Consider the following 26,655-nt stretch of genomic DNA (forward strand, 5'->3'; position numbering starts at 1 on the left):
GTTAGTGTTACCAGCTGAAGGACCAGCCTGAAGCAGGAAAGAGCTTGACATTTCAGAGTAAGTGACCAAGACCAATGCCGCTACTACAGCAGATTAGTGAGATGTCAGGGATCAGAGATGAGGTCGCAGAGGCAGGCAGGGCCCTATGAGCCCTATATGTAATCTGGATTTTTATGTTTGCAAGGTGAAGTCACTGATGGTTTTTAATCAGGGATTATTTAATCCAAATTACTCGTATAACAATTGGATATACAGGCATTACATTTTCTTTCAATCAACAGAGTTTACTAAATGCTTACTAAGGGTCAGCACTGTAGGTCCACGTTTGTCAAGTCTGCCTTTACATCACCAGTGCCCGCATAGGCACTGGCTCTGGACATAAAAGTTCTTAATACATGCTGATGAAGGGAAAAAAAATGGAAACAAGCTTAGAAAAGAACCAAAAGATACCTAGTCTGGTCAAACCATCTCACTCTCCTGCCCTCTCTCAACTACATGTATTCAGTCACCAGGAATTTCTCCTCAAAAAGGAGTGTTAAATTTTGATGATCAGCATGAGATGGTGAACAAAGAGAAACATAGGAAAGACTGCTTACAGGAAAAAAGTTACTAAAATATAGGATTATGTTCTTCAGAAAGACAGAAGAATGAAAGGGACATGTACGCTCTTTTGTAAGAACAAGACCTGATTCAGCTCCTGCCTTCCACCTGCGTTTATCTTTGTGGGCTGGCTGGTCAGGAGGCCAACAGGTCCATCATGTGAAAGAACCACAGAGTATAAACAAAGAAGAGATGCACAAGAATTGGCCATTTAATAAACAGGACAGTGTGTCCAAAGATGGCTAGGAGGCCGAATCTCATCCCAAGGAAATAAGTGAGTGTGAAAGCTTCCCTAAGAGGGGGGAGGCTTAAGAGAAGGGAAGGGTACCAGAGTATCTGCACCACAGCTTTAGAAGCCCTGAATACAGGATGTCAGACACTCAGACCTGTGCACACCCTATACAGCTCCCAAAGCAAACATATTTCATTGACTAAGACCTTAATAAAAGCAGAAACACTTTCTCAAATAAACAAACAAATGTTGGGAGTGGAAGTGCAATGAAAACACCTAAAACAACTAGATTAGAAGCACTCTTAAGATCAGACTCACAGTTTCAATTGTTATGTGAAAAATAAGCATGTGACTTCTAAAAGCAAAATTATGAAGGTCCCTACTCGACAGCCAAAGCATTTTTTATATACAATAGTATGATTTTGCATCCATTTAAGGGTGTTTGGGGTTTTTTTGCTCTTTCCATTTCCTTCATTAAAAATAATGATTTTCTCTCCTCTGTAAAAGTGTAATAAACATTCAGTTTGTCTTTTAAAATACAGTTGTCAAATTTCAAAGGTTAAATATATGGGAGATTTATCCTCTAGGTCTTTAAGGTACAGAGTCTGTTCAAAATAATATCTTATATCCTGATGCACTGTTACCTGGGGGCTGTACAGAATCTTAAATGTGAAATTTTATTTTATTTTTAAAATATGCTAGAAGTTCCACTGTTGTGCTTAACTCCTTGGAAGCAGTGGGTTCACAGTGCTTGCTACTAAGTATACAAACACTTTTGAATTAGCAGTTGATGGTGAGAATAAACTACGAACTCCATAACATGAAAAAATGTTTTTCTTGCTACTGGAATACTTTCCTTCTTGACAGCACTGAAAGAGAAACACAAAGAAAAGTGGAAAAGATAAAGTCTGGAAACCCTCCTTTAGGATGCTTGTGACACAATTTCCAGTTTTGCAATGAAGGATGTGTTACAGTAATTTAAAAGTTAGTCATTCAGGTGCATGTGCATGTCTTTGTATATGAGAGAGAAGAGAGTGAGAGAAAAGAGAGATAGGCAGAGAGAGACAGAGAAACAGAGACTGACTGAATGGTTAGTTAGTTGGTGTGCAGTATTATACTATTTCTGTGGCGTTGGGGTCAGCTACATTTTCAACATAAAAGTCCAGATGGTTTTACACTGTCAATCAGAGGAGAGTTCACTGAGATGTAATATTGTGAACAAAGCCCTAAGCACTGTACAAATACTGGAAAGCTGCTCTGTGCACTGCCTAGACACAAGAGCAGATCGGTAGAAAAACAAACCAAAAGAGAATCCCACAATTAGGCAGTATAGGATAAGGAAGCTGGCCGGCTGGGCAACGGTGACAAGGAAACTCTCGGCCAGTTCTCATAAATGGAAGAGTCACATATGGGTCAGACTATGGGATGCTGCATCGCACCTAATGATAATATTATTTACGCAGTGTCAGAACATCATCCAAACCCCAAGAACTGTATGCAACTGCTAATGATATACGGGCAGTGGGCTGGGCAGTACTGGAATGCTATCTCTAGCCAAGTTCATAAACCAAGTAGAGAACTTCACAGTATAGCAGTTTGAGGGTAACTTGGTAATGGCAGGTACTGAGCACCACAAACAAGAATGTTATTTGCATTCATGAGCTTACCCGATGATTTTTAAAAAGCATCACATGTAGCATTTTATTTGGATTTGAAGAAAAACCTCAAGAGGAAAATTCAAATGACATGTGACTTCTATCGCTGAAAACTAAAGAGAAATGTGCTAAGAAAAAATGAAAATATCACATTCACAAACCTAGAAAGACTCTTGGTTCCCAGACATCAGCCTCCAATAAGTTTCAAGAACTATATCCCTTCTCAAGACCCCAAGAGGCACCACCACCCACTTCTAATAGAGAAATCTAGTAATATATTTTTTCATTAAGAGGTAGTCGGGCTTAATTTACTTAATTAAACTACTTCCAGCAAGCCAATGAGATAGCATAGTGGTTAAAAGCATGGGCTTAAAAAGAATGAACAGTGTATGGCCTTTGCAAGTGGCCAGACTTGAGCTCAAATCACGTATCTACCATAACTAGCTGTGTAACCCAGTGCAAGTAACCTGACTCTAAGCCCGAGATTCTACCTCTGCTAAACCAGGAAAACAATATCTAGCTTCCAGGACTGTAGAATGTCTACTACATGGTAAATGTTCAATACGTTAGCTATTATTACTATTATTTAAATCCATCAAATCTTACCTTGGTTACAGAGATGCAAAATGACTGCCCTTTGTACGCCTAACAACACTTCACTTACCTGCAAATTCTTAACAAGTCATCATTTACTTTTATATTCCCAACTATGATGCACACTAATATAAAGGTGTCTTCATGATTAAGATGGTATTAAATTATTCAGAAAGGTACATTTTAATAAAATGATGTTTTATTACTAAAGTATTATTATATTATTCAGAAAGTTATACCTTTAACAACAGGTAACAATTCAAAACAAGATATAATTGCCAAGCAAAGTAACTGAATTATTAATTTATAAAAGAATTGTTTGAGAAACCACCACCTTCCTTATTAATTTACCTATAATCACTAGTTTAGCCATATCTTTATTCACAAAGGCTAGTTAAAAACACCAAACATACATAGGTAGTTCATATCAGTTAAAAATGTTCACTCTCCCAAAGAAAGTTATGTTCAATGTTTCACAGCAAATAGTTCAATTAAGAACAAAAATAAATAAATAAGCAAGTAAATAAATAAATAAATAAATAAATAAATAAATCACAGCTTCCCTGAAAGAGAATCTGCTTAATGAAAAGACACAGTCAAGGTACCATTTAAGAAAATGGCAAATCATAACAGAATTATCAATAATCAAATATCACCTTAAGCTTGAATTTCACTTTATACATTACTTGACCCAACTGAACTTTCATTCAATTTATTTTCTATCCAACTATTTGCTTTCCTTGCCCCTCCTTAGACATTTAAAAAAAAAAAAAAGGTCAGGGGTTGGGAGTAGGGAAGGGAGATATCATAATGATAATCAACACCAATTAGGACTAGGATGGCTACAAGAAACAGAAAACCTAAAAAACTAGACACTTGATCTCATGTAACGCAAGTCTGGAAAGAGACAGAGAGGCACTGGTGTAAACCAATCTGCACGAGGACCCAGCCTCTGTCTATTAATGGCGAGATTTTTAGTTAATGTAACAATAGCTTTAATGATTATAGTTCCATTCGGATTTTCTATTTCATTTTGAGTAAGGTGTTAGAAGTTATGTTTTTCTAAGAAATTATCCATATTGTCTAAGTTTGTAAATGTATTAACATAAAATTATTAACAGTATTTCCTCCTTTTTACTGATTTGTGTCATATCTGTAGTTATATTTTTTTCACTCCAAAAATGAATTGTGCCTTAAAAAAATAAATAAAGCATGCCTGGATTTATATTTATATTTATATTTATATTTTATTATTTCAAAATCACTAATTTTAGTTTGTTCATCTCCATTTTCTATATATATATATATATATACACACACACACACACACATATATATATATATGCTTTCAATTTCACTGTGTTTTCTCTTTTTATTGTTTCCTTCCCAGTACTCCTCCTAGATTAAAGTAAGAGGAGCCCTGCCCTGGGCCAAGCTTTAGAAGGCACTGCATATCACAATTTAAAAAGATAATAATAAAAATAAATTTATTAAAGATGATGTGGCTGCGACTGTCAACTTAGATGCAACCCACATTGTGATATGCAGTATTTTCACTATGACTCAGTTCTGTTTTTTAGTATCCGTTATAATTTCTTCTGTGACCCATGAATTATTTAGAATTATGCTTTTATTTCCTGACTTACAGGGTTTTTTGAGGAATCTTTGTTAATGATTCCTCTCCTGTTCACACTTCAGAATGATTTCATCTGAGGGGCGAAGATCACTGGCAGAGGGCAACTGGGGCCTGCTGCCTGCACTGGCAGAACAGCTACTCCCCCAGGCAAAAAGGCCTGCAGAGACTGACAGCAGGAAGCTGGCCAGGGCACACAACAAGAGAAAGGTGGGAGGGATATGGGTGGGGCACCAACAACCTCTGCTACACTAACCCCCAGGCAAGTATCTTCATTCATTTCCAATGCACTCTTCCATCGTTTCCTTCTTATAACCTCCTTTCTTGGCACCAAAGATAGCACTAATAACACTCTTTGGCACCTTACTTTTGGTCACTTGTCTTGGAGAGATTCCAATAAGAGGACACAGAAAGCTTCCTAATTCAGGTTAATGCTGCACAGTATTTCATTTCAAGAACGTAACATAACTCAGTTAACCAGTCCCCTTTATGAAAACTATGCAGCCACGGCTTCAAAGCAAGGTGACCACTCTAATTTCCAAATCCCTCCCCAGATCCTCTCTTACTCTGCTTGGCTATGAACTTAACACGAAATTAGTACGTTTTACAAAACACAGCTAGATGTTTTAGGGACAGAGGGTTTTCAGGGTACTAGGTAGCTATAGCGTTCCAGCCTTTCATCAGCCATTTATGGCAGCTCAGGTGTTTTGTCCTCATCTTGTCATCTGCTGGTTGTAAACATCATAACCACAGTGAAATGCAGAGAAGGGGAGATGGCTTTCTCTTTTTATAAGTAAAAACACAAAATAAAATTAAAAAAACTTAGTTGGAAGAACCCCCAGAAGTCATCTACTTAAACTGAATTTGCCAGAATCCAGCACTAGCTTCAAGGAAAACTGTGAAAATCTGGCAGAGAACGGAATCATCATGACCAACTTAAGTCCATCAAGCTTCACTCCCAGGGGCTGGGTACTTAGCCACGCCAAAGAAAACTAATTCTGTTAACAAGGAAGAAGGGCTGTTAGGTGGGCAATGATCAGTAGTATCTGCCACAATACCTCAGATGGAATGAAAATATAACTGTAAGCATCTGAGAGTGAAAAAAATGATTTTAAGTAAGAGCGATTCTTTCAGTTCAGTAAAGATATTGCAGAAAGAAAAAAGAATGAAATATCTTTGATGCCTACTCTAGGTATATTTTAAGAAAGTAGAAATGCTTGATGCTGGGACAAATGACTCATACATTTCAGAACATGAAATTTGAGGCCCATCCTCAGAAACATTTTTCTGCATTTTGTGAAGTTTCCAGAAGGCAAGGCTTTAATAAAACCTAATAATTACCAAACTACTTTTGAGAAAAATAAATTGTGGAGCTTTTGTAATCTATAATAAAAATTAAACAGCTCTAAATGTGAATCATGATGTATTCTTTTCACTGTCAAGATAAAGCAGAATCAAGCTGATTAATTAGGCTGGAGCATCTATTCTTTTAGTAATAAAATATTACCCAGATAACGAGCTTATAAAAACAATGACTATGTGTACAGATGTTGAAAAAAAATAACCTGTGTACCTACATTCAAGGTCTTTCTTATCAGACACATTCCTACTAGTTCAGAGTAGTTTTTGCATAGTATGCAATATTGGTGCTTAATCATTTTATCTTTATGAATTTTGGTGATTTCATTTGACAAATGTACAAATAGAGTAAGTAAACAGAAATCAAGAACTTTTCATATCTTTAAAAGTCTCCACAGAGATCAGATTTATCTGGTGTAACAAAACGTCATTCTTGCACTTCTATCTAGGGTTGAGTGAGCATATTTTTTAACTTCGTATATAAGTTTTCAAGCTGCTGCTGTTTTTTCTAAAAGTATTCAGAAAGGTTATTTGGTAAAGAGTAGATAAGTTATCGTTAGTCAAATATAACTGTAAGTTAGACTGGTGAGGTATATGTTTTAGTGAAGTCTGATTAGATTAATAAGTACCATTAACTGCAGCTTAAATGGCTGAGTTTGAAAGATCACAGATACCACTGTTAGGACCTGGAGGTTATGGCTATCAGAGAGTAAAACTTTATATTTTATGACACCATCTTTCAGAAATCTACCTCCCAAATAAGACTGCTTCAAAAAGCAATGTGATGTTTTACCTCAAATGCTTCAGACCTCAAACGGAGTGGGGAAGCCACGGGCACAGAAGTGTTTGTTTGCATGCTATCCACACACATATATTTGTGATACAAAAATTCCATTCCAAAACACTGCGTAATCAAAATGAAATCTAACAGCAGATACAGAAATGGTTTGTTTCAATGCTCAAATCATTGTAGAAATGTATTCTATCATTTGGTATGAATGAATGTATTATATGAAATGGTAATGTTAAATGAAAATGTGCCATAAAGCCACTGGATTACTTGACCTTAAGTAATATAATGCAATTGGTGCTGAGAAAACACAATTAAATGAGATATGAAAGCAACTATAAACAATCAATTTTAGCACCGCAACAGTGCTAAAATCCTGTTTAGCACTGTTTCAAGGCAACGACTCACTTGTCATTGCCTTGAAAACTTTTATATTGATACATGCACTGAAATTTCTAATACTACTAGTGAATCCACAATATTCACTTGGTGATTATCAGAATATAAAACATTAAATTTTGTAAGGAAAAATACACTTCAGATTAGAAAAATACAAAATTCTCAATATGCCCCCAAACAGCTTTTACCTTTATAATCCCAAGCAACTTGACTTGAGCGCTCACTGCTGTTCCATCTGACAATCTGAATTCTCAGAGGCGATGCATGGTTTTTATACACCAAATGGGTTATTTTCTGAATCCCCCAAATTACTACTAAGAACAGCAACCTACATTTAAATCTCAAGCTGCTCTCTCCCTTGTCTCTGCCCCACCTTACAAGCAGCAGCAGATGGATATGGCTGCTGACGCCAAGGTGAGCACTGCAGCTTGCAACGTGCCCTTTCTCTAACAACCTAGCTGCTCGAACTCCATTCATTATCGGCCTGGCCCTCCCGACTCCTGCCACCACCAATGCAGTCCTACACAGAAGGGCCCAGAATGGTAAGAACATCGGATATGTAAACCACAGTAGGATAATCTTCCACTATTTAACCATCAGGAGACATATGGCAGTAAGGATATTCAGGAGGATTCCATTCTACTGTTTCCTTAAAATGGAATCGGTATTTCCCATCCACACTTTTCAGTGTGTCTCGGAAGCCCTTCTCATAGGTCCCCCTAGTTCCCACTTCCTAACAATTCAAAATTCAAAACTGAGGCCTGTGTCCCCAAAATCTTTTCATCCTTCCAGACAAAGCAAAGTTGACCAACTCTACAAAGCGACCTCCAATTTGTCACAGTCAAAATCAACTTCTCCCCTTTTCATACTCTCATGACACTTTAAAAACTACTCATCTCTGAATAGTCTTTAAAGCCTGTAAGGGCACAGGCCTTGGTCATATCCATCTTTCCAACATTAGCTCCTAGTACAGAGCAGACACCCTAAAACAGCATACTCACTAAAAGAGGCATGGGAGATTATGGAAGCAAAAAACAAATGTGCACAAGATCAACTCTCATCTCAGGCCAAAAAATGTCATCATACACCCACACGTGCATGTGATAAAAGCACAAGACAAATGAGAAAAGGCATGCAGGCTCTAAATGGATCCACTTTCCTACCGACCAGGTGTCCTCAGAGTAAAAATGTACTCGGCTGCTCTGCTGTCGCTAAAGGAATAGCTACTGTAGTCATTCTGACCAATTCCATAGTTGGAGGAAATCTCACTGAGGCCAACAGAGAAGCAACCTCCTTAGAACAAGTACATTTAAAACAGGCTGGAGACGCAGCCTGAGCTCCAATTACCTGTAATGCTCACTGGCGGGAATATTCTGAGAGAAGTACAAAGCCGATGTCCGTGCTCTCCAGTGCCATTTCTTTGCGGGAAGGGTATAAAGGACACAGTATTCTAACTCTTCTTGAAGCAGATCCGCCAGCTGTTTATGGGACCCTCCATAGAATGCCTCAATGATGAGAATACTCATTGGCCCTTTCAAATCTTCACAGATTCTAGATATTAAGCCAAAAAAAATTTGTATAAACATTTTCAAATAAATATGTTAAAATATTATACCCAGAAAGCAAATAAAGCAGTTTACAGACAAATTATTTTTTTAAATAGGCTTGTCCCGCTTTTTTAAAAAGTATATAACACTTGAGGTTTGTACTTTGGAATCAATATTTTTATACCATTCATGTCAATAAGAGGAAATAAAGATGCTTTATTTTTCTGATTTCTGTATTCTTCATGTCTTAAGATTACTTCCACAATGACTCAGTTTTTTCTCCTGCCCAGGAAGTTTAAAGTTCTCTCCCACTGTGATCACTCACTTCCTGGCTGGAACGGCTGTGACCCTGACTCAGTAACCTCAGCACTGGCTTGGCCTAGAGCTCTATCTAGACTTGGACAGTCACTGAACTCATGTCCTAACTAACACTTTCACTCCAAGAGCCCTTCATTTGTATGGGCCTTTCCAGTTCAGGAATTCTCTGATTCTGGAACTCTCATATTAATCCATCTTTAAATTCATCAGCTACCAATGCCTCCAACAAATCCATATTTAGAAGACAGCACACTCATATTCAAATCTCAATTCTCTAGTGTTAAAAATCTTTAGGATACAATTTTTTGAGACGCTTGACCACTTCCTCAGTATTGTCAATATCCCACCCCCAAAGGAAGACCGAAAAAGTAGGGTAAAGCTATATGCTTGTGAACCAGCAAAGTTTCTACAACCTTACTTTAAACAACAAATGCATTAAGAGTGATAAAGTAACATTACTATTAAAAGATGTGGTAAAATTTTCACCACAGAGAATCGGCTGTCAAGCAACTTTTTACTTTAATAGTATCACTTTTGTTAAAGTGCTCAGTGAGATAAAAATATATGTATGAATGTAAAAACTTTTATATATTTCAACTTATATGCTATTTCCTGTAAGAAGTAAAGAAGAAATATCACTTGGTACATAACAACTACATTGTTTTAAAATATTCCAGATGTTTGAATTCTCCTTTATGACTTAAGTAAACACCACTCATTAAACAAGCATATTGCTTTCCTTAATAACGTTGTTCCACAAAATTATTAGTATCAAACTCAGTGATGCTCCTAAGAAAACTGTGCTTTACCTTGCTCAGTCAAAGCAATGCCTGCTTAGATTGCCTTTCAAAGCAAAATGTCTCAAACGGTTCTCAAAGAATGACTGAAGTGAAAAAAGCTTATTTCTTGATATCTTAAATCTTCCAATGAGCATTTTTTGGGAAAAGATACAAACACATACTTCACTTATCTGTAAAATAGGAAGCAGTGCTCCTCGGGTGGAAAAGGTATGAGTCCTGGGGCTCAGCTCTGTCATGTCCTAGCTGTAGGACCTTGGACAAGTTACCTAACATTGTAGGACTTAGTCTCACCTTCTCTAAAATGGGGATAAAAGTACTAACCTCAGAGGTGTGCTGTGAAGATAAAATTGAAGCATAGCAGCTGACAAACAGAAATAAGGTATTTTGCCCCTCCCATTATTAGGATAAACCACCTTACTTAAGGAGTAAAGATAGAATCCTCCAGCATTTTAAAATCAGTTCTTTTCAATCACAGCTCCCTATTCACCAAGGAAAGGTGGGAAAAGTAGATATACACATGCATTTGAAAGGCAGTGGGTGTTACCCATTCCCCATCAGCATACTGTATTTCAAATACAAATTTCAGAGTACTGCAGATTTTGTGGGCAAGAAGTAAGCTCAGAGACTGCGCTATGCAGCTCGATTTTTTCAGGCTGGCTGGTGACTTCAACTTTATAATGCTGTATTCAGTAAGTTAACAAACAGCCTCCAGGTTTAACAAAATGGTAACCCTTCAAATGAAGGAAACTTCTAGAAAGCAAATGAGAAACTAGTGAAAGGCAATTTTGAAAATTATATCAAAGGTTTCAAGAAAAAAGAAAAGCAGTTTAACACTAATCTGCTTACTGCATCACATGACAGATACCTGCTATCTTGCTTTATTTCCTCTGACCTAACCACACTAAGGTGTATATGCTGTGTATATGCTTAAAAGGTCTCTAAAAGGTTCTTATAAAAATGACCTGAGATATTTCCCCGAGTGATGGAATGTGATATAAACCACTCTAGAGAATATTCCACTCATATATAACCTCAAAGAAAGCAACATTAATATTTGGAAAAAAACAAGCTTTCTGATTCTTCATTACTCTGCCCTTTTCCATGATTAATCTAGAGCACATACCATGCCCTAGAGTTACAGATGTTTCTTATGGCTCTGAATCATGAGTTATCTGCAAACTATCAGCCACTGTGGAGGCAGTACGTGTAGGTGCTGCTGTAGATTCAAGACACTCACTAAGCAGAACTGAACACCAAGCGTGTGGGAGGTTGAAAAATAGAAAAGCGGAAAAAAGATTATAGTTATAGTAGATTTCCACCCCTTTAATAGCTCAGTAAGAAGAGTGAAATGTACAGGTTTGAACTAGCGTTTACTTGAGCATTCTTCTAGTGGCCAATGGGTGTGCCTGCATTTGGGGTATTTTTCTAGGGAAAGTAACTATGTCCTACCATCTCTGAAAACTATACTTAGTGGCTTTGATTCATGGAAATTTGTTCTGCTTGTTTTGTGGAGACAGACATATCCTGGCAGTTCCCCCATTTACTTCTACTGCAACTTTTGCAGCAAGAAGAAATTATGTTCTTCCCCTATAGTCTTCTTTAAGCACAACCTGGAAGAAAGATGATTCCCACTAGGTGCAAGCAAAAGAGGGGAACCTGATTTTTAAACATAAGATTCAAACCAAATGTCATTACAGCACATTAAAGAACTGCTCAAATAATACTTTCACTGTGCTTGATTGAGCTTTGCTTTAGAAAACACTGCTGGAAACATGAGCAGGAGTTGGGAAAAAAAAAAAAGACACTGTGTTAAAAAGGATTTTTGCTGTTACTCTGGAATTTACTAAAAGATAAAGGGAGTACACTATTTGCTCATTTTAGCAGTAATCCCAGAAAACTAAAGATGGTCACCTGACATAATAGATTCTCATGAGCACGCCAGGTAAATACAGACATTTTGCACCACTAGCAATGGCTACTGGAAAGTGAGTGTTTTGGAGCAGCAGTAACAGGGCCTCAACACTGAAAGTCCTCACTCCAGAGAAGGACAGGGTCTCCTCCATGGCAGGAAGATGCGGCCAGCTGTTTGCCAAAAGAGTTGGGTGAACCTACATGCAGCCAAATGTCTTACATAGGTGCCTGGATTTATGAATCTGTTAAGGCATTAGCGCATGTACCACCACAGACCTTAAGCCCTGAAACAATTAAACGCAGTAAGTATATTAGAATTAGGGGTATGGCATTTTAAAAGGAAGAAACAAACAAACAAACAAACAAAACTTCCCACATTGGAGAATAAACACCAAACAGAAAGCCCATGTCCTTTCTACATGACACTAGAATGATGATATTTTATGAGTAAATGGCCAGTCTGTTCATACTCCCTAAAAGAGCATAAAAAATGTTTCAGATAAATTTTTATCAGCTTTTAAGTTTTTCTGCTTAAACAAGTAAGCTTCAGTTTTAAAAAACCTAATTTCTTCAGCATTTTTTATTCCCCAGTGACTCCAGATGAATGAGAACCTACTATACTACTAAAGCTTTATGAAAGTTTAATTCATTATCAATACTATGATTTAATGATATGTGGTTAAATGCTAAACATTAATGTAGCAATATAAAAAGAGTCAAAGTGATAGCTAGGACACAGGAATGTTAAACCACTTCAAGTTCTATTTAAGATTACCAGAGGTCAAAATGATCTATTGGAGAATTATCTGCCTTCCAAAAATGTACATTTACAATTAAGAGGGAATAGAAGGTGAAAAATCACAATAGTATTTCATATAAATATTTTGACCAAAATGAAAAGTTGCCATTAGAGTCATCTCAATTAAAAACGAATAATGCATTATTGATAAGATCACCAAGAACAAAAGTAGCCTGAAACCAATGCTGTGAATATTTTTAAATTTATATATAAAACTTTGGTCATGGTACCTGCCATTTATTTTAAGCTTGACCCAGTTTCTTTATTCCTTGAGCCATGATCATTTTCAAGGTGAACTACATTTTTGTCTACCTCCTCTAACAGTTACAACTGCTGTGGTAGTTCAGTTTTTTGGGTTTTTTTTAAACGGTATAGCTAAAGGAAATTTGCCATATGCCACTGATTTATCGAAAAAGATGTGCTAAGTATAAATATCTCATGTGGATTTTTAAAAACTAAAGCTAAGTCACATTAGAAACCCATAATTAGCCCTCATATATGATGTCAATGCAGTTACTTACAATATTCAAATAATTTTCCAGCCAAATACCAAGTAATAATTTTAAATTAGAGGACATGTTGTATTAATATATTCCACAGACACCTTACTGCTATTAGTTGTAGGAAGGTACGGTTTCAGTGATGATGGTTTTAACGATTTTAATCCCACACACATGAGAAATTGATTCCACAGGCTAATCCACACATGGCTTGATACCTTAAACTTCAATCAATAGCTGAAAATATATTTTCTATTTGCCTATATACAGTACTTGGAAAGTTGAGCTTGGCAGGGCAAAAATAGAAAGCTTAAACACAACATGGTGTAAATTGAGGAAAGTAGAATTTGAGTAGGATTTCCCAATAGGTCATCAGAGGTTCACCTAGTATTTCCTAACTGACCCTTTCCCCTCTTCCCTTCTGAATCCCCAACCAACAACTCCAACACACCCAGGTTCTACTTAAAAAGCAACCAATAACCCAGCAGAGTAAAATAGGGCAGTACTGAGAAAAGTTCGTATTACCTTCCAGCCCACTCATTTTAATGATTCATCAGGGAAACCCCAGTTGTTAAAATATACCTGAAATCTCATTAAACAAAAAAAAAAAAAAACAAGCATGAAAAGATTTCTGCTTTGAAACATGTTGTCATTGATTCCCCTAACAGAACCTATTAAGGGTAAAAGTGTAGTAAAAATATATTTTGCTGAAAAAGTTTCTTCAAAGTACTATAATACATTCTATTATGACATGGGGGGAAAAAGAGACAAGGATGAACAGATCCTATGAAAAAGTTATTATAAAAAATTTCATAAAAATCATGCATAGCAAGTACATCCTAACCCCTAAACCTTCAATGTAATCTCTGAAGACTGATAAATACTCTAACATTGAATGCAGTGCAATAAACTTGCAATCCTAAAACTATAGGCATTCACAATATTATACACAAATAAAGAAAGTCTGACCAATAGTAAGGCATGAAATTGGATTCCTGAGCATTAATTTGAATTGAAGATAATATACAACAGAAACTGATCATTATTCCATTTGATTATGGGGCATACAACCTAACATTTATGATAACTTGTATACTACTGTATACTTAAATAGCAACATTTTTTTTTAATCTTGGGTTCATACTGAAAAAGATGTAGCACTCTAATATTCTATTCCCCCACAAGGTTATGGATATTCTAATTTCATCAACTCTGACTTTTGTTTCCTGCTGTGATAACTAAGAAGTGAGGACTTACGCACCAAAACCAAGATTTGGTAAGAAGACTTATATGCCACACTATCTGTGAGACAATTTAAAGCTATTTTCAAATGTGCTGTTCCAAATATATGATTTGCAATGATCTTTTAACACGTGCTCTTTTTAAAATTACAGTCATATATGCATATATGGCTATTTAATTTTCCCTGACAAATATTTTCATTCTTTCTCGATTTGGGATTTAACTTTCTGCTTAAAAATATCCATCACTTATGCCATGACTTGAATTAATACAAAGTCTTGGTTATAACTATCAGTTCAGTATCAAATGCAAATTCGACAAATACCTACGTGTACCGACGGTATGACATCATTCACTTGTTTTCAAGTATGTATAATTTCCACAACTAGATATATATATGTATATATATATAAAACAAATTCATTACCTTACATTTTGTAAAGTAATATTCCACATTAATAGCAAAATTATAACTGTGAAACTTTTTCTCTTAGTGTACTGGTTTAATTCCACAGACAAATAAAATATTAACCCTCTTTCAATTTTTCATTGCTATCAATTTCATGAATAATTTTAAACTATAAAAGTAGCAATGAATTAGTTCTACTGAATACGAAAAATATTTTCAATTTGCTGACATTTTAAAATGTGGCAGTGTATTTATGAATCAATCGGAGATTTTACACCAGAAAATTATCTCATCACTAATTTGAACTACTGCATTACCTTTTTAACTAGGTCTCCATGCTACCATGCAATCCAGTACCCATCACACCGTTCTCCATAATCCAGCCACAAATAATCTTACAAAATGCAAATCTGATCATGAAGTGACACGCTCAAAAACCTTCCATATCTCCATCACCTAAGGACAAAACCCAAGGCGCTACACATGGCAGTTAAGACCTTCCCTTTCTGGCCTATTCCTTTCTTTTCACTACAGCCTTGCTTCCCCTTCTCTGACTTCAATCCTCTTCCCCCACTTCCCCAGGATCATCGTAGCAATACCAAGTACTCACACTCACTTGGTTATTTTACACTTCTGTGACTTCACACCTTTATCTCTTTTCCGTCAGCCTTTTCTTCAAGTTCACCTGATGAAATTTTCTTAAAATTTCTGCATGTGAATCACCAACTCCAAGAAGCCTTTCCCAGAACTTCTCTTAAACATGACTTCTTTTCTACTCTGTACAGTAGCATTTTACTTGTTTCACTCTGTTTCCATGTTCTGCTTCCCTGTGGGGCTGTAAAAAATTTGGAGGATGAGGATCATGTCATTATTTTCCTGGGGGTTATCCCAGGATCTGCTATATAGTGGATGTCACTAAGCTTTCTGTAGAGTGGAACTGAAGATCAGGAGGAAATGGGAAGTTGATTCTGCCCTTAAAGAAGTAACATTGCTTTCACCTGAACACAGGTCCTGAGCAAACCAGTGTCAGGCAGCACTATACTTGCTACTAGTGATTTCCCATTATTCCTGAAGCCTAAACTAAATCAAGCAGCTAGTATATCTGAACACTTTTTTTTGTTTGCTTTTTTGTTTTTTCTGTTTTTTTTTTGCAGTATGCGGGCCTCTCACTGTTGTGGCCTCTCCCGTTGCGGAGCACAGGCTCCGGATGCGCAGGCTCAGCGGCCATGGCTCACAGGCCCAGCCGCTCTGCGGCATGTGGGATCCTCCCAGACCAGGGCACGAACCCGTGTCCCCTGCATCGGCAGGCGGACTCTCAACCACTGCGCCACCAGGGAAGCCCCTGAACACATTTTATACTCTCTTTCAAATACTTATTCTTTTTTCTTACTGTTCACTGAATTTACTGAAATGAATAAATTATTTTCATGTAGATGCGTGTTTGTCTTAACCTACTAATGCAACAGAAGTAACAGTGATTAAAGAAGTGGGAGAAACACCATAAGCAACTGAATTCTAGGCCAAAGCAAGTTTCAAGGCCTAAGAGAATATCTCTGAGATCCATGAATTTTGAAAATCACCTACCGTTTTTTATTCTGTTTGATCTATCGTTATACTAGTTTAATACTAGAAATGGAAGTAGGATGAGTAACCAATTCCCTCACCATCAATCTGGAGATCCCATTCCACATTTAGTAATTAGGGTTTTATTCAACAGGGAAGGAAAAAAGGCATTTTTAAATACCTTCTGCCAACAATTGTGAATTTTACAAAAGTTTGACAAGATGAATAATGTATTTGCTTTCTCAAGATGGCATTTCTCCAAGTTTTCCACCTTCCTGAAATGGGCTGCAAATCAGCTTCAGTGGGAGAAAATAGGGTTATCTGACCCATTCGGATATGGACCCCTAAGTGGAGAAGCCAGGGTGAATCGCAGAATCATAGATGGAAGGAAGGCTGGTGCCACTGTTCAATCACTTCTCTTTTATAGAAGAAGAACTAGAGACTATTGGCATCAAAGAATAAGTGACAGAGCAAGGGTTTAAACTTACCAGGGTTTCTAACCCCATATTCACATATCTTACCATTATACTTCATTCCAGGCACCTGATATGACCTAAGTAAAAGGTGCCTCCATTTCCTAGTCTTTGTAGTTTTTGGATTGAATATCAATATTTAATAATTATTACTACATAATGGTATATATTGCAGTATAAATGTATATGCATGTGGAATGTAAATGTCACTATAAGATGATAGATATATTTATTGCATATTACATTTAATAAGAACTCCCAATAGTTTGTAAATCTAGGACATCGGTGGTATAAGTCACACAAAACTGAATACCAAATGGTTAGGATCACAAAACTCAAACTTTTGTGACTTCTTCCTGAGTCCTGTATAATCATCCCTCCCCTCACCTCACAACCCTTATCCTTCATCCCCCAGCTCTAGACTGGCAATTTTCTGATAGGATAATAGGATGGACAAAAGACAATATCCAAGATTCATATAGCAAGAAAGGTGTGGAGGGGGAGGGGAGGAGGTCAGCCATAGGGCTATATTCAGTCTATTTCATAATTAGCTACAGTCACCATCAAACAAAGTCCAGGTCCCCTTGATGTAACAATCTGTAGTACTTCTCAGTACTTACCCCTTGTAGACTATATTTACATGAGTGATTACATAATACCCATTTCCTCCCCTGGATATTAAGTTCCATGAGTAAAGTGACCAGGTCTGCTTGATTATCACTATACTTCCAGCACATAGCAAACAGAAGGTATTCAACAAATGTGCATTGAGTCTATAAACACATAAAACCCTTTAGCAATGGCCTCGACAATTTCTTTCTAATTCATCCAAGACCTTTATTATTATCAACCACAAATAATCACCCCTTACTACCACTAAGTACTATTTACTCTCATGGACAGAACTTAATGCACACTTTCTATCATCATCTAAATATAACAGGTGGCATCTTATTGTATTCAAAATGACACACCTCATTCTAAGGAAAACAGTTCTGCCAACAGCCCTGCTGAGGTGTTTGGAAATCACGTTTCATACCATGGGCAACTACCTTCTCTGACCTGACTGGACTCTGTAAGAATATTTAACCAAAGGACAGTCAAGTCTATAACCTGGAAGGATTCAACTGGTTTAATCATTACACTGACATTTTTTATTAGACAGAAGCATTATCTTGCTACCCTACATGGACTTCTATGCCAAATTTTAACTCAGACCTAGCTGTGCAAGGTAATTATAAATATATACACCAAACAAATTTAAAACAAAATGACTAACAGCTTCTTAACTACCCTGGCACTAGTGCATCTCACTCAAACATCTTTTAAGAACTTAATACGTATTAACTAAAAAAAAATTGTTGAGAAGTTTCCCTCTCCAAGTGGGAGGCACATGTCACATTTTCAGTTAATTCTGAAACAGAGATAGCAAAGTTACACTAACACTCAAGCATTCTCAATGTCCTATTTGAAGTGCAGCAAACCAAGCAAACATGGGTGGCATTCCCTTGATGAGTTGAAATAAATGTCACCAAGTATAACATTCTGGATTTACTCACTTCCAGTGAAAAATAAAAAGGACATAATCTCACAACTCAATCTGTTTATCAGTGAGGGAAATCAACTTAAAAGAAATGCAAAATCAGGGGGCAAAAGAGTATCAGGTAAACAGTTGGGAGAAGAAAAAGAAATTTCCATAGAGGAGCAGAGAGCCAGAAACAGAAATCCTTAGTACTGATGTTAGATACTTTTAATATTTTAAAATTCATTTTATATCAGTGAAAGTCACCCTGCAGTAACATATTTTTTAAATGGTGTTAGGAAGTATGACGTGAAGCCAGTATTAGAATCTGTCCTTTAAGATCCAAATCAACAAAACCATAAAGATGTATCAATTAAAATATTTAGTGTCACTTCTCTCATCTCCAAAGTTCCACATGAATATAGAAATCTATTAGAAGTAGCATTAGTGGGCCTCCCTGGTGGCGCAGTGGTTGAGAGTCCGCCTGCCGATGCAGGGGATACGGGTTCGTGCCCCGGTCTGGGAGGATCCCATATGCCGCGGAGCGGCTGGGCCCGTGAGCCATGGCCGCTGGGCCTGCGTGTCCGGAGCCTGTGCTCCGCAACGGGAGGGGCCACAACAGTGAGAGGCCCGCATACAGCAAAAAAAAGAAAAAAAAAAAAAAAAAAAAAAGAAGTAGCATTAGTTAAAAGTGCGTTTTCTTCTGTTTATTTACTGTAACAGGTCTTTTTCTAGTTGCCATATATTTTTCAAGCATCTTCTGATTTGCCAATATTCTAAGACATTTATTGGTAGTTTAAGAAGTCATCTCTAGATAGAGTCTAGGGATTGTTACTGATAAATTTTAAAAAGCCCAGAAACCCAGTTTAGACCAGGACTGAGTAAATCTGGGGCTAACAGATGTGGTAATGAGAGCTGTATCACTATTTTTAAATATCACAAGGGGCATATCATTAGCTACTCACTATTATAAGAGAAAGAGTCAGTCTGATAATAATAGACTGGGATTTTAATATCCTGAAGATATTTAGGAATGAGCCTAATGAGTAATGTAAAGGAATTACACAGACAAGGGTATATAATTTCTAGAAGGTCTACTATTCTCCACAGTTTTGCACAGGCTTGCCCATATCATCTGACACACAAGTTTCCACTAAAAGAAGATAAGCAATAGCTCAAAGTTCCCGGATTGCAGCAAGCACTATGACTTTTATCTATCTAGTGGCCTTGCTTGTCACTATTATCTCTTTATCAAATGGTTTTTCAAGGAGACATTCCAATAATACAAATATTTGGTCTAATGAGGCAGACCCTACAGCACAGAGTATTCTTTGCAAACTACCCAAAGCCGCACTCTGCATCCTCACTATCTCTTAAGGAAGTAATTTCACAGTTTGCAAACAGTGTGTTCAAACAGAGTAAGGTTGCTTAGGAGTTAATTAATTCCCCCTTGCATCTCTACTGGCATATATGTGTTCCATATCTGGGACCGTAAGTCTCTCTACTGGATTAATTAGCATTCAAAGTTAACAAACAGCCTGAATCACTGTTGAGAAAGATAATAACTTAAACTCCTAAAACTAGCTATATAATATCCTGTATTTCATATAATGGTCATTCAACTGATTTTAGTAGAACTGAATGAAGTAAAGAAATACTTTGCTTCCACTTATTATCCCTCTTGCTCAATGCTCTGATGTCCCTTTTCGTGCCTTGTTTCCAAACTTTACTTGCAAGAACTAAATTTAAAATATCAGATAAACTCCTTCAGATTGTTCAGAGTAAATGCCTGCCAGGCGCAATGTGTTACCTCTCCTGGGAGTACCTGTAGGAGACAAAGGAGCGACAGGTGATGGTGAAATTTCAGCCATCTGCAAAGTACAGTTGAGCCTTGAAGAACAAGAGGAAGAGGGGGGTTAATCCATGTATAATTTATAGTAAGTTCCTTCCAATGTGCAAATCCAACCCACCACAGACCCTAGAGTACTGTAGTACTTACTACTGAAAGCTATTCCGGTATATGCAGACCCATGCAGTTCACACCTGAGTTGTTCAAGGGTTAATTGTAGATGAGAATAGTTGTGAATTAAAAGGACCCTTCTCAAGTCCTGCAAACACAAGCTGAAGGCTGCTACCTACTCTACTAATGCATAAGGCTAGATCTGCTTGAAAGTATTAAAATGTCCTATCACATTTGAACATAATACAAAAGGTTTGAAAACTATGCATATCTTTTGATTCAACAATAACACTTCTAACAATTAACTCTGGAACTTGTCAAGAATCTTTCTTAAAGTCTTTGCCCCAAATTGAAAACAATCAAAATATATAAAAAAAAAAAAAAGGATTTCTTATGATCAAATGATTAATGATCAAAAATCATAATGAAGACTGTTTACTGGCATGGGAAAATGTCTCTACTATTGTGTGACTGCATGAAATGAATATATTAAAATATATGATGGAATGACTAGATAAACATGAGAGAGTGCACATGCACACAGGTAGATATAAATAATCATTTATGGTAGAATTATGAGTGATTTTGTTTTTCTCTTTGTACTTCATTTTATTCTTCAAGTTATCTTCACTGAATATGTTTCAACTTAAAAGAAACTATAAATTTTTCTTAACTTTAGGGAAGGAGGCCAAATCATTTGAAATAACAAACTACTTCCCAATTACTGAAGGCTTACTCCCCTTCAGGAGATTGCAAGTGGTTTTCAAATTATTTTAACTGCTATTGCTATAAGGAAACTTATTAAAAAAATAATCATCAAGGGTTAAACTAATGCAGCTAGGGTTAGTCACAAATACTATAATTTGATTTTGCAAATACTGCTTGCCTAATGCATGAAATAAAAGTAATACTCAATTAATTTAAAAATGTACTCGAGGGACTTCCCTGGTGGTGCAGTGGTTAAGAATCCACCTGCCAATGCGGGGGACACGGGTTCGAGCCCTGGTCCAGGAGGATCCCACATGCCGCGGAGCAACTAAGCCCGTGCGCCACAACTACTGAGTCTGCGCTCTAGAGCCCGCGAGCCACAACTACTGAAGCCTGCACGCCCTAGAGCCTGTGCTCCGCAACAAGAGAAGCCACCGCAATGAGAAGTCCGCGCACAGCAACGAAGAGTAGCCCCCGCTCCCCGCAACTAGAGAAAGTCCACGTGCAGCAACAGACCCAACACAGCCAAAAATAAATAATTTTTTTAAAAATGTACTTGAATTATTAAATAATTATAAACAGATCAAGATCTTTATTTACTATATATAAGAAATCTGGAGCTGTACTTTGACAGAGCGTGTTAAGAACTAAAATATTATTTTGGTAGTTATGGTTTTGAATAGGAACATGGGTAAGTATAGCACAAACTCAAAGTTTTAAAGTTCAAGTAAAATGTCAAAATTAATTGGAGCCGTAAATAATTAGGTATGCGTCTTGAAAGAAGGGGAAATATTTAATTAAGGTGAATAAAACTGAAAGAACTTCTAGTTTCACACTTAGTTTCCAAAGTGTCTGTATTAAGAAAGAAGAAAAATGTCATCGCATTATCATCCATATGTGTTACACATGTTTGAAAAAAGAAACTCATTGGCTATCCAACTACTAGAGACACCGTCCTGCAACATTAAAAGACTGTCTCGTCTCATAACCACTCAGATCATGCCTATATTTAGATACATGCAATAGATGAATGGATACTCAATAAATATTAACTGGATACTTGATAAAGTTGAATTTTATGGCATGTGAATTATATCTCAATAAAGCTGCTATTTTTAATTAATTAATATTAACTCAATGGCAACTCAAGCTTAGTAGAGAAATATTTTTAAATGGAGCCTCCAAGTTCTAGTACTTTTTACAATTCAAACACCATGTTTCATTTTCAAGTAATAAGAAATAACTCTATTATTCCTGGAATTGTTTTCCAATGTAACTGTTTCATCATATTTCATTTTTAAAACCATCTATACTGAAAAACTTCACTTACAAATGTAGAAAGAAAACAACCTACCACTAAAAGTATACAAGTAATTAAAAATTAACCTCCAGAAAACACAAAAATACTAATAAAAATATGAAACATGTAAATGAAAAATTAGAGACAAGCTTATCATTCCATCTATTTTTAAAGGGACACTAAGAATACACCTGTCAATATATAACTTTCCATATTTTAAAACGAGCACGAATTTGATATGAAGAAGAAATCCTAATCCTAGGAAAGCGCCACATGGCATTTTTTAACTTTATTGCCAATTTGTTGACTCTCTGTCCCAGAGCAGATCACCTCCAACATTAGTACTCTGACCTTACAGAAAAGTGACAGATAAAGTTTATGGTGAGAAAAAATGAGTTTCTATGGGTTTCCAAAAGGGAATTCTTATGACACCAAAAGCCATATAATAATATTGATTTTAAGGGCTTCCCTGGCGTTGCAGTGGTTAAGAATCCGCCTGCCAATGCAGGGGACACAGGTTTGAGCTCTGGTCCGGGAAAATCCCACATACTGCATAGTAACTAAGCCCATGCGCCACAACTACTGAGCCTGTGCTCTACAGCCCGTGCTCCGCAACAAGAGAAGCCACCGCAATGAGAAGCCCGCGCACCACAACGAAGAGTAGCCCCCGCTCTCCGCAACTAGAGAAAGCCCCTACACAGCAACGAAGACCCAATGCAGCCAAAAATAAATACATAAAATAAATAAATTTTTAAAAAATAATAACAATATTGATTTGATAACCAACTTTTTCATTGCCAAATTACAAACTTCAGATTTCTGGAAAAATATCCAAGTGAATTTGCAGTAAAATACAACAAAAGAGAAGGCTGAGTTCATGATCAGCAGTCTAGATTGCTTTGTAAACTTTAAATATACATATAAAATAATTTTTTTAATCAGGTCTTTTTTAAAGTGTTCAGTATCTCAAGACTGACATTTTTTACTTTGGGACTGACGCTCTTCCAGACATTTATCCAAAGTCAGTCATAAGCTCACACCTTTCTGAGAAAATAGAAACAAGGATTATTTTCTTGTAAAACCATCCTCAAAAATCAATTAGAATATTCAAAATATTCCATTCTCACAAATGAAAATAAGTTGCTTGCTGAAATGACAGTCTTCCATTTCACTGCCTTAAAAATTAAGCTGGCATGGATAATAAAAGTGTTTTCTAACTGGATATGCTTGGCATTCAAATATTTTTAAAACAAATACTAATCCATAATTAGATTTCACAGGCACAATCTATAAAAAATAGAATTTGTTTTTATTTTTCTGAGAGCAATATTAATGATCTGATATCATAAAAGTTGTAACAATACCATTGCTTGCATAAAACAATAAACAAACCCGCAAATGAATGTTTATTTTCCTTTTCAGTCTAGTTTTTACCATTCATTCATTTAGCAAATATCTATCATGCCTGCTACGTGCCCATCATTGTTCCGGGTACTTGGGGATAAACTGGGCAACAAAACAAACGTTCCTGTTATCATAAGAAATTTCTTTCTAATTGGAGTAAAACGACAATCATCAAGTAAATGTACATCAGATGGTGGCACGTAGTATAAAGAAAAATAACACAGGGTAATAGAGAATAAGGGCTGCTGAGGACGGGTTGGGGAAGGGCAGGATTTTATATGGAGTTGACTGAGGACGCTTCACTGATGATGAGATGACATCTAAACAGAAACCAGAAGAAGAGAGGCAGGAGGCTCTGCAGACCTGGATCTAAAGCCTTCCAGGCAGTAGGCACAGCAAGATACTGAGATGGAATATGCTTGGCATGTGCAGAGAGCAGGAAGGTCTGTGTGACGGCAAAGCATAAACAAATTTGCTTTATTCAACAAGCATTTATTGAATGATTACATTCTGAAAATTAGGCTAAGTGTTTTGTGATATTAAAATGACCCAAATATAGTTTCTGGCCTCAAGCCTGGATATAATTACAATACAGAGTGAAAAATGTTATTAACCAGTTGAACTGGTTCTCAAATAGGGACCAATAGCAAGTTCTACTTCAAGAAGATGAACCAAGAGCCTAGGAAGTACAGCGGCCAAAATCCCAATTACAAAGAAGAACTGAAGAAATGTGCAGATACTCTTGGTTCATTCAACAACCATTCAACTCTTTTCTCCTTTTGCTTTCTTCTATTGTAGAATTCGGGCTAAAATACTTAGTCTCCCAGTTGTGGGGAAGACTGTTCCACAGTCTTCCAAAATGACATAGTGGAAAGAAGGCTCAAAATTGGAAAGCACCCACTATTGGGAGCCAGGACACTGCGGCACAACTCTGAACAAATCAACAACCTGCAGGGCTTTCAGCTGACCCACCCCAGGCCTCTGGGATCAGGCCTTCCCCTCCCAAGCCCTTCTGCCCTCAGCCTCCCTTATCATCCTCAAGCTCAACAACATTTAATCTGTCTTCCATTCTTCCTCTGAAATTTGCAGGTACCTTAGTGTCCATCCTCTCAAAATCCTATGATTATTTCTACCTAAGAAAGAAAATTACTTAACAAGAAACAAGACCTCTTACAATTTGGTCCCAAGTTCCTTTTTAGCCTCAATTCCTATCACTGCCACAAGCCCACCATTACTCCAAACACAACAGACTCCTTGCCATATATCAAACATTCCATATGCATTCCCACCATCAAGCACTGCTAGTGCTACTTCTTCTTTCTGGAATCCTTTCGCCTTTACCACCTGTCACATTCCTACATATATACAGTTCAAGACTCCACTGAAATCCCATTTCATCCATGAAGGTTTAAGTCAACTGCTTACCCATATTCAGCCCATCAGAATCAATTACTCCTTCCTCTGTAGTAACACCAACTTGGCTTACACCCCCAATAAGAGCAGCTACCACAATCCTACTTATACTATCGTTGTAGAGTATATGTGTGTGTCTTCCCAACCAGATTTTGTTTCTCTGGCAGCAGAGTTTGTGTACAATTCATATTTATATCTATGCATAATCCAAGCAAAGTACTTTGTATGCCAGGCATTCAATTAATGTGTTTCAAATTCTCGTCAATAGACTACAAGAAGCCCTCACAAAAGGTGAGGGGGCAAAAGAGGTATTCCTGAATTGAAGATTATAGCAGCATTATAAAGTGAACTGTCCAGCAATCAGCTATTCAAATAAGTTCTAAATCATTGCAGGTATCATTGAATGAGGACAAAGACAACAAAAAGTAAACCATGAGTGCTTATTGGGCAGCATAAAATTAAAGAGGAATGGGGAAATGCAAAGCCTAAAGTTACCTATATTAGGAAGCATTACCAAGGGATACTCAAACAATTCATTTAACAAATATTTACTAAGTGCCTACTTTAGGCCAGACACTCTATTAATTGCTGAGAATACAAAGATGAAAATAGTGAGAAAGGGCTGAACTTTTACAAGCAATATTTTTAAGTGCAAAGTGTTGGCCTATAAATTATTACTTCCTGAAGTATGACCAAAACAGCATCTTAAGGACCAAGAGACTGACTATGGATACCCAATTCCAAATCTAGAAAACTATCTTGCCTAAATTGTGATTATGTAGGCACTCTCTCCCAGGACTGCTTCTGAATGTTAAAAGGGCCTCCTCTATTTTCAGTGACTATAAACTGCTCAGATAGAAAATTTGAGTTCCAGATACTTGAATACATTCCCTGCTCTGAGATAAGTTCTATCCATGCACAGGTTGTTTTAGTAATTAAGGTGCCAACAACCCTGCCATCGTGAATGAAAAGGGAGGAATTTATTAAAATAGTGCTATATAGGGGATGTTGTATGGGAGATAGTGGATAGTTGTTTGCTTTGTCCTCTGAGGTCAAAATAAAAGAAACAGAATGAAAATACAACAAAAGGGATTTAGGTTAGACATAGGAGGAGTTGTGAAGCACTGATTCACACTACCAAGTTATACTCTGAGCCATTTGTTCTGCAGATTTTGAAAGAAGAGATAGCCTGCTTTCTTCTTAGTTTAGGGCAAAGCAAGCAGATGTAAAGATGACTTCTTAGGGTTTCTTTCAGACATGTTTTTCTATTGTATGTAACCATTTGCATGCACAGTGGGAAAATATGAAGCTATCACTCTAAGAATTGAAAGAAAGAATATAGCCAAAATGCCATCTAGGATAAATTCTGATTTAGTGTGCTCTTAGCCATAAGGCTTCCAAGGATCTAATAACTCCTCCTTATAAATCAACATCAATAATATAAATTATCAAATGACTTATTTGCCTCATTAATAAACTCAAAATTGCTTATTCTTCAAAAACTGAAATCTTAATATATGAGAA

At 36.8% G+C, this 26,655-nt stretch overlaps 1 protein-coding gene across 10 annotated transcripts in view; it reads right to left on the bottom strand.

Moving 5' to 3' along the window:
* Nucleotides 1–26,655, bottom strand: part of GTDC1 (glycosyltransferase like domain containing 1) — a 379,830-nt gene that overhangs the window by 268,470 nt on the left and 84,705 nt on the right. For 5 of the 10 annotated variants that reach the window (XM_082630949.1, XM_082630941.1, XM_082630939.1 and 2 more), the window contains exon 3: nt 8,610–8,813. In XM_082630949.1, coding sequence (XP_082487075.1) covers nt 8,610–8,788 — 179 coding nt within the window. In that variant the 5' untranslated portion in view covers nt 8,789–8,813. Of the gene's footprint in view, nt 1–8,609; nt 8,814–15,398; nt 15,624–20,156; nt 20,237–26,655 lie in introns of those variants that run through there. The other 5 variants (XM_082630945.1, XM_082630943.1, XM_082630944.1 and 2 more) reach the window with 5 other exon arrangements.

Source organism: Mesoplodon mirus (genome assembly GCF_964341445.2).
Source record: "Mesoplodon mirus genome assembly, chromosome: 8".
In the NCBI taxonomy this organism is placed as follows: domain Eukaryota; kingdom Metazoa; phylum Chordata; class Mammalia; order Artiodactyla; family Ziphiidae; genus Mesoplodon; species Mesoplodon mirus.